Source organism: Kogia breviceps, chromosome 5 (assembly GCF_026419965.1).
Source record: "Kogia breviceps isolate mKogBre1 chromosome 5, mKogBre1 haplotype 1, whole genome shotgun sequence".
Lineage (NCBI taxonomy): Eukaryota > Metazoa > Chordata > Mammalia > Artiodactyla > Physeteridae > Kogia > Kogia breviceps.
Window position 1 is genome coordinate 67,143,087 of NC_081314.1, and position 12,945 is coordinate 67,156,031.

Below are 12,945 nucleotides of genomic sequence, written 5' to 3' on the forward strand. Positions count from 1 at the left end.
CTGCAGCCACCAGAAAGCTCTGCAGGCCGAAAGGCCTCACTCCAAGGTGGTGGGCAACTGAAGGTACCCAGAAGTTATAGCCTGAGAGGGCGATCCTGCCTACCCTCCCCACCCCCAGAAAAAGTGGGGAGATGGCACAGCAGTGGTGGGAAGGCTGGCTGTTGGAGAGGGGAGAACTCCTTCAGTGATGCGGATCCCTGCTTGGAGTGAGTGGCCACGGAAGTGATCACTCTAGCTGAAGACACCTGCAGGGATGGGGGAGGGGGAGGCTTCTGCAGTGAAGTTGCGCTTTGCACAGGAAAGGGTCGGGCTTCTTGGGGGCTCGGGGTTCCTACGGTGATGGGGCCCTGGGGTTCGCTGCAGTGATGAAAAGCTGAGCCGTTGTGGGGGTGAGGGGTGAGGGGGCAGGGGTGAGGTAATATCGGGATAGCTGGGGTTGCTGCAGTGCTGGGGTGGGGGACTGAAAATCGAGCCCCTCTGCTGCACTTGCAGAGCCCCTCACTTCCTGAAGAACGGAAAGGGTGGGGTCTCGAAGGCCTCCGCCCCGCATTGATGGGGGGCTGCGCGGGGCGAGGACGCGCGCGGTTCCTGCACTGCGGCGCCTGGTCTGGCTGGAGCGGCCGGCGCTAGCGCGGAGGCGGTACCTCGCCCGAAGGGGGCGGGGAGCAGCCGCCCCGCCGCAGCGACAGGCGGGGCCGAGGCCAGCTGGAGGGGCCGCCTTCCGAGCGGGGGCGGAACCGGCACCCACCGGGCCGACGCCCCTGGGCGGACTCAGAGCGGTCGCGGCGGGCGCCCGGCAGGTGTCCAGACTGAATGTGGCCCTGGTCGCAGAGGCGGCACCACCTATCCTGGTCCCGTCTTGGCGCCCAGAACTCCGCAGAGGACGCGACGGTGAGGCTGGGGCTGCCTAAGGGGAGGGGGACGATCCCCAGACCCCGCCCGCAGCATCCCTAGACAGTTCGGCTGTGCGGGCGGCGGCGGCTGCAGCCCCCCTTCCCATTCCCAGATCACTTCTGCCAGGCTGGGGGGAGGTGCCCGACGGATCCCGACGAGTCCGTCTGCCCAACACCTCTCCGCGTCTTGCCTCCGTAAGACCCCCTCCTTTCGCTTCCCATCTCGTTCTTCCCAACCCAGTCCCCTCCACTCCGGCCTGCAGCCCGTCTCAGTGCCCCTGTCAGTTGAGGAGCCCGAGAGAGAGAGGGGGACTGCGGCCCTTCGACTCCCCGTCCCACCCAGCCCCTGCTATCCCTTGCTGGGCTGGGGACACCCAGAAGGATGCTGGCCCTTTAAACCCTTGCTCCCCACCCAGAGCATCTTCCATCTCTCCACCCGCGCCACTTCCAACATCTGGCAGCCGCCTGGGGCCCCGGGGGCCCGGCAGGTACTGGGGTGGCGGTGAGGCCCGGGAGGGTGTGATGGAACAGCTGCGACACTACCCCCCGCCCGCCCCTAGAGGAGCCGGCGGCGGGACTGCTGGGCGCCCGTAGCTCCAGTTAAACATTAACCCTCCACTCCCCGGGTCCCCGTGCTGCCTGGAGCTGCGCTCCGCCCCGGCTTCCCAGGTAACCGGCGAGGATGCCCATCCCGCCACCCCCGCTGCCTCCCTCCCCTCGCCACCTGTCCGCGGGGCCGGGCTCAGCCTCGCGCCCCCTGCAGGTCCGCGTCCCAGCGCCGGAGTTAGAGCCTCGCCGCCTGCTTTCAGCAGGGTGTGGCGGAGCGCCCTGAACTCACGCTGCGCACCCCTCATCGAGCACCCCCTCCACCAGAGGCACCATGCCCGGCCTGTACTGCCCCTCCAGCTGGACGCCGCTGCCCCTCACGGACTCCTGGGTTCGGGCCTGCGCCAATGGACCCTGCCTCAGCCTGCGGGCCCGGCTCACTTACCACAACCCACAGCCGCAGCCTGTGGACGGTGAGGCCCGGGCGGGGGCGCAGGGTGGTGGCCAGCGCAAGCCTAGCAAGGTCTGACATCGCCTGTGCGCTCATCCCGCCCCAGGCGTGTTTGTGTACCCGCTGGCCGAGGCCGAAGTGGTTTCGGGCTTCGAGGCGGAGGCTGCCGGACGGCGCGTCTCCTTCCAGCTGCAGAGCCGGCGCCGCTCGCAGGCCGCCTGCTGCCGCGCCGTGGGCCCCGCGCTGGGGGCCTCAACACCCCGCCGCTGTGCGCAGGGTGAGTCCAGGGCGCTCCCCGCCCCATCTCACTGAAAGCAGCCGCACTTTAGTTCCTGCACCCGCTCTGCATCCCGCCCCTCCCTGTCCCCGCCTCCAGCCACTGTTTTTTTTCATTCATTGATTCATCCCTTTATTCCACAGTCGAGGACTGGGCCCCTGACATGGGCCAGGTGCTGGGGGAATGTGACCCAGGTCTGACCCGAGGTTTGCAGCCAGGTAGATAGACAAGGCAGGCAGTCCACACGTCTCTCTCTCCCTCTGGAGCTTTAGCTCCTGAGCCTGGGACAGGGTTTTGGTCATCTCGGAGTCCAGAATCTCAGCATCTGGCACAAAATGTGGCACAAAGAGGATCCGTGAGTGCTGGGTGAGGGGATGGAAGCCCACCCCTCTGCTAGGTTTTCTGGCTTGCACTTCATTCCTTTATTTATTTGTACATTCACTTGATTCCTGCACATGGGATTTACCATCTGGGTGAGAAGAGGGACAGAATTCAGTGGTGTTGAGAGTTGACACAAACCCAGCAGGTAGTTAGAGGCTAGAGTGAGCTCTGGGCTGAGGCCTCAGGAAAATTCCAGAAGGAAGTGGAGCCAGCATTTGACTGAAAGGAAGGGTGGGATGTAGTGATATGGAGAGGAGAGGAAAGGCACTCCAGGCAGGCACCATCATGTAAGCAAAGGTTTCGAAGTAAGTTATACTGGGTGATGGTAATAAAATACCTCATGTTTATAGTGATTCACAGTTGACAAAGCCCAGTCACTGATGTCACCTCATTTGAATCCAGAGAGGTATGTAATGCAAGTGTCCTTCTCCTTCCCCCTTTTATAGGTGACGAAAGTAACAGCAACAGTCTCTTAAACGTTGGATGCTTCGCGTATATCATCTCATTCATTCCTCACCACAGTCCTTGACATATAATTATGACCCCCATTTTTTAAATGAGGAAACCAAGGCTCCTCTAAATAAGAGAGTTACCAAAGGATAGAGTTAGGAATCACAGAGTGGAGACTCAAAACCTGACACTGTGCTCTCTTCACTGTATCAGACTGTCCCAAGACTCAGCTGCCTAGGATGGAGGCCCCTTTCTTCCTTCTTCCTTTCCTTTTTTTCCTTCCATTTTTTTCTTCCCTTCATTTATTCAGCAAGTATTTTTTTCAAAAGAAAGGGTGAATGATTATTGTGGGGAAATGAGGTGAAGTAGGGCTGTAAAGGTAGGTTGGGGCATGTAGGGCCTTGACCATCACTGTATACACCTGGCCATTTTCCCTTTAGCAGTAATGGTGATGCCCATGACTCCACCGTCCCCAAACAAACCGCGATCTAAGGAAAATGATGTGCTTGGTATGTAAATGTCCTCTAGCTAGCTTCCAAATGGATTACAGTTCCTGAATTCCTCTTGGGTAGAAAATTCTGGAGCCACACCTAGTGGGCAGTGGGGAGCCCCTGACTGTTCATGAGCAGGGAATTTGTGAGCAGGTGGATACCAGGCTATGGGAGATGTCAGCGAGGGTTCTTTAGGAAGATGAGGCCCAAGGGTTGAACAGCCTGGAGCAGGTAGAGAAAGAGAGGTGGAGGGTATGGGTCCCCCAGGACCTTGGGGGTGGTGTGGACATGCCCCCTTCTCCTCCTCAGCCCTCTGTTAGCAGTGATGTCACTGCTGCCTTTCCTAATGACAGCCAGTTCCTTCTACCATCAACCTGCCTCTCCTTCAACCATCGTTCATCTCATGCCTCCATCCTGCATCACCGGTGCATTAGCCCAGCATCCCTCCAACCTCACAAAATCCCCCTTGCCCAAGCTCCCCTGACTCCGTGCCTGCTCCCACCCCCAGGTTCCCCCATCTCGTCTGCTTCCAGCCCCCTCTGACCCCTCTCCTCACTCCTCATAGGTCATCTTGTCTTGGATCTGGCCCAGGCCCGGTCCACACTGGTGCTGCCCACAGGCCTCATTGCCGCAGCCGGCACCATGACAGTGACCCTGCGCAGCAGCCGGGAGCTGCCCTCCAGGCCTGACGGGGTGCTGCGCGTGGCCCTGCCCTCCGTGCTCACCCCTCTGGCCCCGTCAGGCCCGCTGGGGCCCCCCAGGCCTCCGGGGCTCTGTGACGACAGGTTGGGCCTATGGTGATTCTCTTCGTCCCTCCCTCGGCTTCTCTGGGTCTAGTGCGGGTGAGGGGGCTTTGGCAGGGTGCCCCGGGGGATGGGCAGGTGGGGAAGGGCTGAGGCCAGTCAGCCAGAGGGGCTAGGGGCCCTGGTAGTGGCCCAGTGACCCTCCTTGTGTTCCTTTCCAGCCCCACCAGCTGCTTCGGAATGGGCAGCCCTGAGGGGAATGGGCCGGCCTGGGAGGAGCCAGCTGCCCCTCGGGACGTGTTCTCAGGCCCTGCCCGTTGCCCGGCCCCGTACACCTTCTCCTTCGAGATGCTGGTGACTGGGCCATGCCTGCTGGCAGGTGGGTGCCCCTCCTAGCGTAGCTGCCTGGGACATATCTGAAGGCTCAGGGATGGGAGGAACACAGGACAAAAAGAAGACAGGGACCTAAGCCTTAGGAACCTCTAGTCTTACAGTGGGATCACCCCCTGGCCACTTCCACACAACAAACACACCCCTAGGTTTGTCAGCGTCATTTATTTATATCCCACTCCACTCACCAATGAGAAGAGAGATGCTTACAATGAGACCGGTCCAAGTGATGAAGTTGAGTTTTCTTGTGCATGAGGTGGACCAGGATGTTAAGTCAGCAGTTGGTTGATATAGAACTGTTTGGCCAGGCAGGAATGCACCTGGGAATTCTCCCAGTCCATGAAAGCAGGTAAATCCTCCCTTGTCCACTCCATAGCTTGGACTCTGAGAGCTGAGCTGAATCAGTCATGATCCTGACCCCCACCACTATTGCCTGGGAAGGTGATAATTGTGCTCTTAGTACTGGCTTGGGGTGGGGCAATCATCACCTCTCCCTGTCTCCACATCCCTCAGGCCTGGAGAGCCCCTCTCATGCTCTGCGGGCAGATGCCCCCCCTCATGCCAGCTCTGCAGCCACCATCTGTGTCACACTGGCAGAGGGCCACCACTGCGACCGGGCCTTGGAGATCCTGCTGCACCCCAGTGGTGAGAGACTGGGACACACAGTAGGCCAGCTCTGACCTGCTTCAGGACCACCTGGGTAGCATTTTTCAAGTGTAGATTTCTGGACCCTAAGCCGGACAACTGAGTCATTTGTGAGGGTGGGTCTGGTGGTACAGGGAGGCCGGACCGGCAAAGTTCTCCCGGGACAGTGGGCCTGAGCAGTTGGGGTCTAGAGACAGGGACTTCCCTCACAGAGCTGGGTCCCCTTCTCCCCAGAGCCCCACCAGCCACACCTGATGCTGGAGGCCGGCAGCCTGAGCTCAGCAGAATATGAGGCCCAGGTGAGGGCCCGCCGGGATTTCCAGAGGCTGCAGCGAAGAGACAGTGCGGGGGACCGGCAGGTATGGCTGCCTGGGGTCCTGGCCTGGCCCCTGGTCCCACCACTTCTGGCTGTGTTAGTGCAGGAGGAGCAGGCTTACGTTGGGATGGGCAGGGGGCTTCTGCTCTCAGCAGGAGCTCTCAGTAGCTGCCACCACCCTCCCAGAGGACTGATGAGTATTTTCACAGGAGAGCCCACTCAAGTGTCCCTGGAATGTGTCTCGGAGGACTGGGGGTAGGACTGACCTAGGCAGAGGACAGCCACTTGTCTCTGCCCTCGCTTTTATTCAGATGACTACAAAAGGGTGCCCCCTCTGGGTGGACTGGATTGAAAAAGTCTCTGGGGCTAGGTCCTGCTGCCAGCCTAGGTCGGAGTTGCACTCTGCCTGGCCCAGGATGACTTGGGGCTCCCGTGCTCAGGTGTGGTTCCTGCAGCGACGCTTCCACAAGGACATCCTGCTGAACCCCGTGCTGGTGCTGAGCTTCTGCCCGGACCTGAGCTCCAAGCCTGGACACCTGGGCACAGCCACCCGGGAGCTCCTCTTCCTGTTGGATGGCAGCAGCATGGCACACAAGGCCTGTGGGAGCACGGTGTGGGCAGGCCTGGGGTCAGGTGCAGCAGTGGGTCTGAGGTGGGCTGGGGGCAGCCTCCCGAGGACACACATACACACACACCTCTCTCTCCTTCTCATGCTCATACATACATGCATTTCTCCCAGATTCCAAGAGCCTCTTTAATATGTAAAGTTACATTCAGTCACACCGAATCTCAAACCCAAGGATTCACATACACCTCCAGGGTCACATGCACAATCGTGTCTCACAGAGTCTCCCTCACATGCCAGGGTCTCACTTACAGTTTCACACACACAGGGCCTCACCCAGATTACCCCTCATTTTACACACGACCTGGAGAAAGCAAGCAATCTGGCATCCCTTGTTCTCTACCGGTGCCAGTGGGGCCTGCCTCACCCTGCCCTCCCTGGCTCTCCCCAGGATGCCATCATTTTGGCTGTGAAGTCACTCCCACCCCAGACACTCATCAACCTGGCCACGTTTGGCACATTGGTGCAGCCCCTCTTCCCAGAGAGCCGGCCTTGCAGTGACGTGAGTGTGGCCCAGGGCTTTGGGGGCCTAGACAGAGGCATCTCAGCCAGTGTGGCCCAGCCCATGTCCTTTTCCTCCAGGAAGCTGTGCAGCTGATCTGCAAGAGCACTGAGATGCTGCAGGCTGCGGGCGGCCCCCCGGATGTGAGGTCTGCGCTGGACTGGGCCCTGGGGCAGCCCCAGCACAGGGCCCACCCTCGGCAGCTGTTCCTGATCACCGCTGCCTCCCCCATGGCTGCTGCGACCCACCAAACCCTGGAGCTCATGAGGTGGCACAGGGGGGCAGCCAGGTAGGATGGAGTGGTCAGAGCCAGGCTCCTGAGACTGGCCTCCCAAAGAGGCTCCGGCAGGTCACGGCTGCTCCCCCTTCTCTTCTCAGGTGCTTCTCCTTTGGGCTGGGGCCTGCCTGCCGCCGGCTGCTGCAGGGTCTGTCTGCTCTCAGCAGGGGCCAGGCCTACTTCCTGAGACCTGGAGAAAGGCTGCAGCCCATGGTGAGCTAGAGCCTGGGCCCTGTTCCCTATTCGTCTAAGTCCTCCTCCCAAGTTGCACTGAGTCTGAAACAGAACCTGGTCAGGTCGTGGGGTCTCCAGGCACCCTGCTGTGGGGTGCTGCAGGAGGCCAGAGGTGTGGGGGACATGGCCTCTGACTGCTCCCCAAATCTTGCTCTCAGTTTTGTCTGGGTACTAAGCCATATCTTTGAAAAGTCTTGCCTTATCCACGTGGCACAGTTCAGGTCAGGAGAAGCACCGAGCCCTGAGCACTGAACACTCAATCCCCTTGCTTGTTCCTACCCCCATTCCTTCCCCCAACCGCAGCCGGACCCTGGTCCCCTCAGCCAGGGGCTGGGTAGATGGCATCAGCAGAAGGGCAGCCTTCCCACTCTGTTGGCTGTGTGGCACCTCTTTCTCTCCCATGGCCTCCCTCTGGTCACTCCTCACAGCTGGTGCAGGCCCTGCGGAAGGCACTGGAGCCCGCGTTGAGCGACATCTCTGTGGACTGGTTTGTGCCTGATGCGGTGGAGGCACTGCTGACGCCCCGGGAGATCCCAGCGCTCTATCCTGGGGACCAGCTGCTTGGTTACTGCTCGCTCTTCAGGGTGGACGGCTTCCGGTCCCGCCCCCTAGGGGTAAGCCTGGGCTGGGTGTGGGAGGTGGGCCTGGGATGGCTGAAGCCCCTGCATCTCTGCAAAACCCATTTCCTAGTCCCTGTGCCTCTCTCTGCCAAACGCTCCTACTGCTATACCCACTAGACCTCCTTAGAGACCATACTGGGTCCCTCAAAGGACTGCAGCCTGCCTCCCTCATAAGGTCTTACACTGAGCTGTCCTGTAAAGTGCTACCCTTGGTCACTAAAGTGCACCGTTACAGAGAACAGCGCCAGTATTAGTTTCAAGGTTTTTGTCAAAACTTGCTCATTACTTCACACAGTGCCTGCAAAAAGCACCATCTGGATTATTTCCTGTAACATTCAGGGACAGACAGAGCATTGTCTAGATGAAATCTCAGATCCCAACTCTGCCATATACTAACCATTTGATTTGGGGCAAGTCACTTAACCTCTCTGAGCCCATTTCCTTGTACTGATTTTTTTCATAAGGTTGTAATTAGAAGTCATAACATGTGTGCTCTTGGTAGGATACTTGACACATAGGAGGAGTTGGAAAAATGATTGTTATTTTTATTATGAAAAGCTTTATCTCTCTAGAAGAACCAAGCAGGCTTCCTCCTTTTTGATTAGGAGAGCTGTATAATGGACTGTTTGTCTTTTTCCCTGGCTGCCAGGAAGCTCAGGGCCAAACCTGAAGCTCAGCCACAGCAGCCCTAGTAACCCTATGGTCAGCATGTATGCTTCCTCTTTCCTTAGTACTGGGCTTTCACTTCTGGTTTATTATCTTTATTGCCTCTTGCAGTGAGCCATCTTAAATCCTGTTTGGAAAGAGGTAGTATATAACTATAATCAGTTGTTGTTTTTTTCCCCCAACGTCTATCCCTCTCCAGGGCCAAGAGCCTGGCTGGCAGAGCTTGGGCAGCTCCGTGTTCCCATCCCCAGAGGAAGCACCATCTGCCACCAGCCCTGGCACCGAGCCCACTGGCACCTCAGAGCCACTGGGAACAGGCACAGTGTCAGCAGAGCTGTCCAGCCCGTGGGCTGCTGGGGACTCAGATCCGAGTGAGTGGCTGAGTGTATGTGTGTTGGAGGAGTGGGCAGTGCGAGGGGCCAGGGTTGGGGCCTATTCTCCTGCCTCCCAATAGGTACTGATGCTCTGACAGACCCAGTCACGGACCCTGGACCTAACCCCTCTTCTGACACAGCCATATGGCGCCGCATCTTCCAGTCCTCGTACATCCGGGAGCAGTATGTGCTTACCCACTGCTCTGCCAGCCCAGAGCCAGGCCCAGGCTCCAAAGGCAGCAGCGAGTCCCCCGTCTCCCAGGGCCCTGGGTCGCCCAAAGGCAGTGCTCCCCTGGATCTCCCTTCTCAGCAGGGCTGTCGCAGCCTGGCCTGGGGGGAATCTGCTGGCTCCCACTCCTGCCCCCTGCCTCCACCCCCACCGGCTCCAGTCAAGGTGAGATTCAATCCACATCCATCTACCATGTATCCAGCAAATATTTATTGACCATTGGCTGTATGCCATAAATTGTGCAGTGGTTACTATTAAGTCTACCTGAAGAAATAGATGGGTAACGATGGTATAATGTATCATGATGATACCATGCAACATACACTGATGTGCACGGGGATGTGGCTTTATGGGGGTTCAGAGTCAAGGTGATTAACCCTGTCTGAGGGAGTCAGGAAAGCAAGAGCCACCTCTGGAAGAATAAGAAGTTAGCTAGGCAAAATGGGAGAAGACATGAATAAAAACAGACAAGCAATAACCTCAACTGAGACATAGGCATGGAGTGAGATGACGATGGGAAGGGGGTCAGGGGCCAGAAGGAGTCTGCCCACCCCTAAGGGTGGTGGGCAGCCATCCAGGGTTTCAGACAAAGGGGCATGTGGCCAGCTGTGTATGTATGTCTGATGGCCAGCAGCTCTGCATTCCTTGACCATTGGACCCCCCCACCCCTTCTCACATGCAGACTGGGGCCTTGAGTGCTGAGGTGCTAAGCTGTCGACGCAGAGCGGCTCTAACTGGCCGAAGCCTGTCATCCCCCCCAGGCCGGGTGAACTCAGTCCCTGGCCATCTCCGCCACCCCTCTCTGGGTGTAGCACCAGATGGGCCAGGCCCTGAGCCAGGGCAGCTGCTGGGACAGGGCCTGGATGACTCAGGTAAGGGTTATGGGGAGCCGGGTTCTGACACCAAGTAGACCTTGGGGAGGTGGAGCCCAGGGCACCCCACTGCCCCTGCTCCTACCATCGTCTCTTCCCAGGAAACCTGCTCTCCCCAGCCCCCATGGACTGGGACATGTTGATGGAACCACCCTTCTTGTTCACGGCTGTTCCCCACAGTGGGGAGTCGGCCCCTCCAGCAATACCACTGCTTCCCCAGCCTCCGCGCTGCCATGTGGTGATCCGGGCCCTGTGCGGGGAGCAGCCTATGAGTTGGGAGGTGGGAGTTGGGCTGGAGATGCTGTGGGGGCCTAGGGATGCTGGCTCACTGCCTCCGTCAGCCCCTGAAAGAGAAAATGCTTGGGACCAAGCACTCCATCGACTGACAGCGGCTTCCGTGGTCCGGGACAATGAGCAGCTGGCTCTCCGAGGACAGGGTGAGACCAGGGCTGACCGGGGTGAGTTGCTGGTGGCTCCAGTCGGGGCTCAAGGAGCCTGTATGGGGCGGAGAGTGGCAGAGGCATAGGTCTGTGGGATCACTCGCTATACCTCACCTTGCTCACAAGTGATTTGAGGCGGCTCACCCACATTGTCAAGAAAAAAAAATTAAGCAGGGCAACGGGGGAAAAGGGGATAATAAAAGGAAGCAGAGAATGAGATTATATCAAAGATGCACACCGTGAGGTTTTGTGCCCTTGCAAGCATGGGACTCCAAACTGGCAAGCTTCCTAGCAGCCAACAGAGAGGGAATTTCATCTTGTAATGATTCACAGTGCCCATAACATAAAAACAAATCTGTCATTTAGGAAGATTATTAAAAAAGTTAAAATGTCAGTTCTTCAGTTGCACTAGCCACACTTCAAGTGCTTAATAGTCACATGGGACTAGTGGCTACTATACTGGATCATGCAGATGTAGAACATTTCCATCATTGCAGGAAGTTCTGTTGGGCAGTGCTGAAATGAGTGGATGGAAAAGGTACCACAGTCAATGCCTCCTCTGGGCTGTATCCAGAATGTTGAATTTGTGGGTGGCCGGGGGCCTAGTCTTTCTACAATGTGGTTGAGTGTTCAGCCTAACCACTTCTTGTCAAAGCTGAGGAGTCTGAGCTGACCCCGAGAAGGAACTCCCCTCTGTTCAAAAGTGGACAGAAGGCTGGGAACTCCCGGGCGGTCAGTGGTTAGGACTTGGAGCTTTCACTGCCAGGGCCCAGGTTCAATCCCTGGTTGGGGAACTACTAAGATCCCGCAAGCCTGGAGGCACAGCCAAAAAAAAAAAAAACGTGTACAGAGGGAGAAGCTATGGGAGCACTGAGATTTTTTTCTGTGAAGCCCTTTGTAGAGAGTGAGTGCTGGGAGAACACCCCCCTCCCAGCCAGCATGTGGCTCCTTGGTTTTGCAGGTCATGCCCGGAGGTCCTGGCTCCGAGCCCTTCAAACAAGCAAGGTCAGCTCTGCCCCTTCCTTCTTCACCTGCCCTGTAGCTGTGGATGCTACCACTAGAGAGGTCCTACCTTCAGCCCTGCAGGTGCAGAGCTCAGGTAGGTAAGGTCCCTTCCAGGTGACCTCCCAGGTGCCGGTTCCCATCTCGCTGGCCACCCTCCAAGACATACCTCACCCCTGTCTTCTGTGCCCCTGCAGAGCCAGCTGAACCCCCAGGCACCCCTCCTGCCTCTCAAGGTCGTGTAGATGCAGCTCCTCTGCCCACAGTCGTCCACTCTAAAGGTAACACTCAAATTTGGGTAAATGGTAGGGACAAACCAGGCTTAGGGACCACCACTGAATGGCTCCAGTTCAGGACTTAAGGGAGGCTCTCTGGCAGGCGGCAGGGAGCCGGACCAAATTGGCAACTCCAGTTCTGCTTTGGGGGACCGCGCAGCCCCCATCGGAGGTCCCCATCGTCTGCCCCCCAAGCCTCCCTCTTGGCTCAGCCTGGGCCGTCGGAAGGCCAGAGGCCCAGACAGCCATAGACTCTGCAGCCCCAACACGGGCCAAGCCAGTGACAGCAACAGTGAAGGCAGCAACCATGACTACCTGCCCTTGGTGAGGACTCGGGAGGTGGAGGGTGGCGCTGCCAGGGCCAGGGCGCTGTCTCAGCTCGATTCTCCCCCCACCTCCTCTCTCCTCAGGTGCGCTTGCAGGAGGCGCCCGGCTCCTTCCGCCTAGACGCGCCCTTCTGTGCAGCGGTGCGCATCTCGCTGGAGCGCCTGTGCCGAGCCTCGCCCTTCGCTGCGCATCGCACCAGCCTCAGCCCCACCTCGGCCTCCTCTCCCTGGGCACTTCTAGGCCATGGTGCTGGCCAGGGTGACAGTGCCACGGCCTCTTGCAGCCCGTCCCCCAGCTCGGGCTCCGAGGGTCCAGGCCAGGTGGACAGTGGCCGGGGCTCAGACACCGAGGCCTCGGAGGGGGCGGAAGGGCCTGGTGGTGCCGACCTGCGGGGCCGGACTTGGGCCACCGCTGTGGCGCTTGCGTGGCTGGAACACCGCTGTGCTGCGGCCTTTGGTGAGTGGGAACTGGCAGCAGCTAAGGCTGACTGTTGGCTGCGGGCCCAGCACCTGCCCGACGGCCTCGACCTGGCCAACCTCAAGGCCGCAGCCCGGGGTCTCTTCCTGCTGCTGCGCCACTGGGACAAGAACCTGCAGCTGCACCTGCTGTGCTACAGCCCAGCAAACATGTGAGGGTCACCGGTTGCTCTGGCTGGCACCCCCCAACAAACTCAAGTCACTGCCACCCAGAGCCGGCCTCTTGGTGCTGGGAAGGGGTGGGCTGGTGACAGTCCGCCCCTACTGCTTTTTATTCCCTTCACAAAATCCTCTTGCCCCACTGAAAGTGCCTGCCTGTGCTCTCTCCTGCTCCTCCCACCCCACGCCCCTTCCCCTCTGAGCTCTGTGCAGTGCAGTAGAAGGGGAGAGAGCCACAGTCCCTAAATCCTATGCAATAAAGTGCCTCTTAGGACTGTCTGAAT

General features: G+C 58.8%; 1 protein-coding gene across 3 annotated transcripts; it reads left to right on the top strand.

The window, feature by feature from the left end:
• Positions 1-760: 760 nt before the first annotated feature.
• On the top strand, positions 761-12,940 carry VWA5B2 (von Willebrand factor A domain containing 5B2). 3 transcript variants are annotated; one of them, XM_067034126.1, is made up of 21 exons: positions 761-891; positions 1,007-1,088; positions 1,767-1,912; positions 1,997-2,167; positions 4,055-4,274; positions 4,454-4,611; positions 5,136-5,267; positions 5,502-5,626; positions 6,024-6,179; positions 6,600-6,710; positions 6,791-6,999; positions 7,089-7,200; positions 7,650-7,835; positions 8,707-8,878; positions 8,962-9,275; positions 9,793-9,982; positions 10,084-10,440; positions 11,384-11,521; positions 11,622-11,705; positions 11,803-12,023; positions 12,110-12,940. In XM_067034126.1, the coding sequence occupies exons 3-21, from the start codon at positions 1,774-1,776 to the stop codon at positions 12,656-12,658; spliced, it is 3,744 nt and encodes a 1,247-aa protein (XP_066890227.1). In that variant the 5' UTR covers positions 761-891; positions 1,007-1,088; positions 1,767-1,773; the 3' UTR covers positions 12,659-12,940. The 3 variants fall into 3 exon arrangements, with proteins under 3 accessions (XP_066890227.1, XP_066890226.1, XP_066890225.1); XM_067034125.1 differs by lacking the exon at positions 1,007-1,088 and having other exon boundaries at positions 779-891; positions 1,703-1,912; XM_067034124.1 differs by lacking the exons at positions 761-891; positions 1,007-1,088 and having other exon boundaries at positions 1,680-1,912; positions 4,055-4,286.
• Positions 12,941-12,945: the final 5 nt, after the last annotated feature.

Bases quoted from the DNA above. Each gene is read 5' to 3' on its own strand.
- VWA5B2 (XM_067034124.1), top strand. From the start codon at position 1,774: ATGCCCGGCCTGTACTGCCCCTCCAGCTGGACGCCGCTGCCCCTCACG. The intron at 4,612-5,135 runs GTGGGTGCCCCT...CACATCCCTCAG, and splicing joins TGGGCCATGCCTGCTGGCAG to GCCTGGAGAGCCCCTCTCAT. The intron at 7,836-8,706 runs GTAAGCCTGGGC...ATCCCTCTCCAG, and splicing joins TCCGGTCCCGCCCCCTAGGG to GGCCAAGAGCCTGGCTGGCA.